This window comes from Cervus elaphus, chromosome X (assembly GCF_910594005.1).
Source record: "Cervus elaphus chromosome X, mCerEla1.1, whole genome shotgun sequence".
NCBI classification, from domain to species: domain Eukaryota; kingdom Metazoa; phylum Chordata; class Mammalia; order Artiodactyla; family Cervidae; genus Cervus; species Cervus elaphus.
Genome location: NC_057848.1, coordinates 136017396 through 136020494, shown reverse-complemented (window position 1 = coordinate 136020494; position 3099 = coordinate 136017396). Strand labels below are relative to the sequence as shown.

The 3099-nt window shown below is 43.9% G+C and overlaps 1 protein-coding gene across 1 annotated transcript; it reads left to right on the top strand.

Moving 5' to 3' along the window:
• Positions 1-1190: 1190 nt before the first annotated feature.
• On the top strand, positions 1191-2573 carry LOC122690757 (peroxisomal biogenesis factor 3-like). Its single transcript, XM_043897687.1, has one exon. It carries the CDS (start codon positions 1314-1316, stop codon positions 2430-2432), a length of 1119 nt encoding a protein of 372 aa, XP_043753622.1. The 5' UTR covers positions 1191-1313; the 3' UTR covers positions 2433-2573.
• The last annotated feature ends 526 nt before the right edge of the window (positions 2574-3099 follow it).

The following is a 3099-nucleotide window of genomic DNA, read 5'->3' as shown; positions in this document are numbered from 1 at the left end:
GACTCGGGTTCAATCCCTGGGTCAGGAAGATCCCCTGGAGGAGGAAATGGCAGCCCACTCCAGTGTTCTTGCCTGGGAAATCCTATGGACAGAGGAGACTGGAGAGCTACTCCATGGGGTCGCAAAGAGTCAGACACGATTGAGCGACTAACACTTTCATGTTTGAACAGTTCCAAGGCATGTATTAGTCACTGAGAGCTACAGCTCAGCTGTCACTCTGCCTGGGTCTGGATGCTGGATCTGCTGCCTCCAGATTTTGTGGGCCTCAGTTTCCTCATCTGTCAAATGGGGTCCTACCTACCCCATCAAGTTGTTACTGTACTAAATGAGGTAGTATCTGTGATCTACCGTGGTCAGGGCCCAAGCTTAGCTCACTGGCGGCTGTGGGGCCTCAGGCCAGCAGGGCCCCAGCTCTCTGGGGAAGTGGCGGGTCAGCTGGGCCCCTCTGCAGCACAATTTCCCCTTTGTTACACAGATGGCAGCCAAAGAAAAGAGTGTGACTAAAACTTTCCACTTTTGACTGTCGGCTCTGTGATGACATGCAGGCCCCAGATCTTTCCGCCAACGGTGGCTGCTGCTGCTGCTCCTCCTGTTATCACCACCTGGGAAACTTCTTACTCTCACTGCCTCGAAGGCCAGGGGGCTTTTCACCTCAGGGGACAGACCCCGGGGTCGTGGTCATCCCCTTAACCTCTTAGGGTCACGTTTCTCCCCCACCATCCTCACAGTCAGCCGTATACGGTGCCCAAGGGGATGATGGGATGCAAACCATTCCCAGATTACGTAGGTTAAAGGTTAAAGGTTCACAGATCTGCCTTCTCCAGCCCAGAGACACACATAATCCAGGCCTCGGTAATCATTCCCAGCGGCCTAATTAGTTCGCCCTTATTTCCAATCACAGTTCAGGGTGCCAGATAGAATACGGGATGCCAGGTTAAATTTGATTTTCAGATAAACCACAATTTTTTCAGTATAATTATACCCCTGATAGCACATAAGACATACTAAAAATGTATCCATTGTTTACCTGAAATCAAAGTGTAATATTGTCATAAATACTGGGTGACTTACAAACAACAGACCATAGACATTTATTGCTCCCAGTTCTGGAAGCTGGGGAAGTCCAAGGTCAAGGAACTGACAGATTCTATGTCTGCTATGTGTTCATAAGATGTCCATCTTCGGATTTCTGGAGAGCACCGAGCAGGACTCGGCTGTCCAGCCCGGTCGTCCGTGCCAGGCGACAAAAAAAGGGTTTCCTGGTGGACCATCATCCCTTCCCTCTAGACAGCCCGCACCCCGGGGGCCTGAAAATGCTTAGATCTACGTGGAATTTTCTGAAACGTCACAAAAAGAAATGCATCTTCCTGGGCACGGTCCTCGGAGGAGTATATATCCTGGGGAAATATGGACAGAAGAAAATCAGAGAAATACAAGAAAGGGAGGCTGCAGAATACATTGCCCAAGCAGGACGACAGTATCATTTTGAAAGTAACCAGAGGACTTGCAACATGACAGTGCTGTCCATGCTCCCAACACTGAGAGAGGCCTTGATGCAGCAGCTCAACTCTGAGAGCCTTACAGCTCTGCTGAAAACCAGGCCTTCAAACAAGCTAGAAATATGGGAGGATCTGAAGATAATAAGTTTCACAAGAAGTATCGTAGCTGTATACAGTACTTGCATGCTGGTGGTTCTTTTGCGAGTCCAGTTAAACATAATCGGTGGATATATTTATTTGGATAATGCAGCAGTTGGCAAAAATGGCACCACAGTTCTTGCCCCCCCAGATGTCCAACAGCAGTATTTATCAAGTATTCAGCACCTCCTTGGAGATGGCCTGACAGAATTGATCACTGTCATTAAACAGGCTGTGCAAAAGATTTTAGGAAGTGTTTCTCTTAAACATTCTTTGTCCCTTTTGGACTTGGAGCAAAAACTAAAAGAAATCAGAGATCTCGTTGAGCAGCATAAATCTTCTTGGATTAATAACGATGGATCCAAATCTTTATTATGCCATTATATGATGCCAGATGAAGAAACTCCATTAGCAGTTCAGGCCTGCGGACTTTCTCCTAGAGATGTTACCACTATTAAATTACTCAATGAAACTAGAGACATGTTGGAAAGTCCAGATTTTAGTACAGTTTTGAATACCTGTCTAAACCGAGGGTTCAGCAGACTGCTAGACAACATGGCGGAGTTCTTTCGACCTACTGAACAAGACCTGCAGCATGGTAGCTCCATGAACAGTCTTTCCAGTGTCAGCCTGCCTTTAGCTAAGATAATTCCCATAATAAATGGACAGATCCATTCAGTTTGCAGTGAAACGCCTAGTCATTTTGTTCAGGATCTGTTAATGATGGAGCAAGTGAAAGACTTTGCTGCTAATGTGTACGAGGCTTTTAGTACTCCTCAACAACTGGAGAAATGATTGGTTTTTTCCTTCAAGAACAGCTACAATGGGATTCAGTTACTTTTTTAAAAAAATGCACTGAATAAATCAACTATATATAGGGTAATGATTTGTTACCATAATGTCTAATAAAAATATATTCTTAATCAAAGTCTTCATAATAAAATAGATTTATTTGGCATCTTAATATATTTTTTAAAGCCATCAACAGATTGGTTTTGGTGGGCATATCTGAGTGTATACAGTGCAAATATCAGAATTGTTAATAATTTGTTACATCATGGATATTAGTTCCAAGTCAAACAATGTAAATACTTTATTCTTTGACATTAATACTGAGGTAAAATCTGTTTGGGAAGTAGATATAAAGTTTGGAAAAAATGCCATTTAAAGTTCACCAGACTTAGAAGTTCACTGGACTGCATTATACAGGAGAGAATCGGACTTTTCTCCAGTTAATCTTCAAAGGGATAAAGACTTTGTCTTAAATATACCTGGTTGAGAACTTTCTTTTTCAATAGAAATCAGTTAATTTAACAACTAGGATTAGGACTTCCCTGGTGGTCTAGTGGTTAAGGCTCCATGCTCCCCTGCAGGGGGCACGGGTTCAAAAAATCCCTGTTCCCTGGTCAGGGAATCTACAATCCTGCATGCCGTAACACGGCCAAAAAGAAGAAGGAACAAC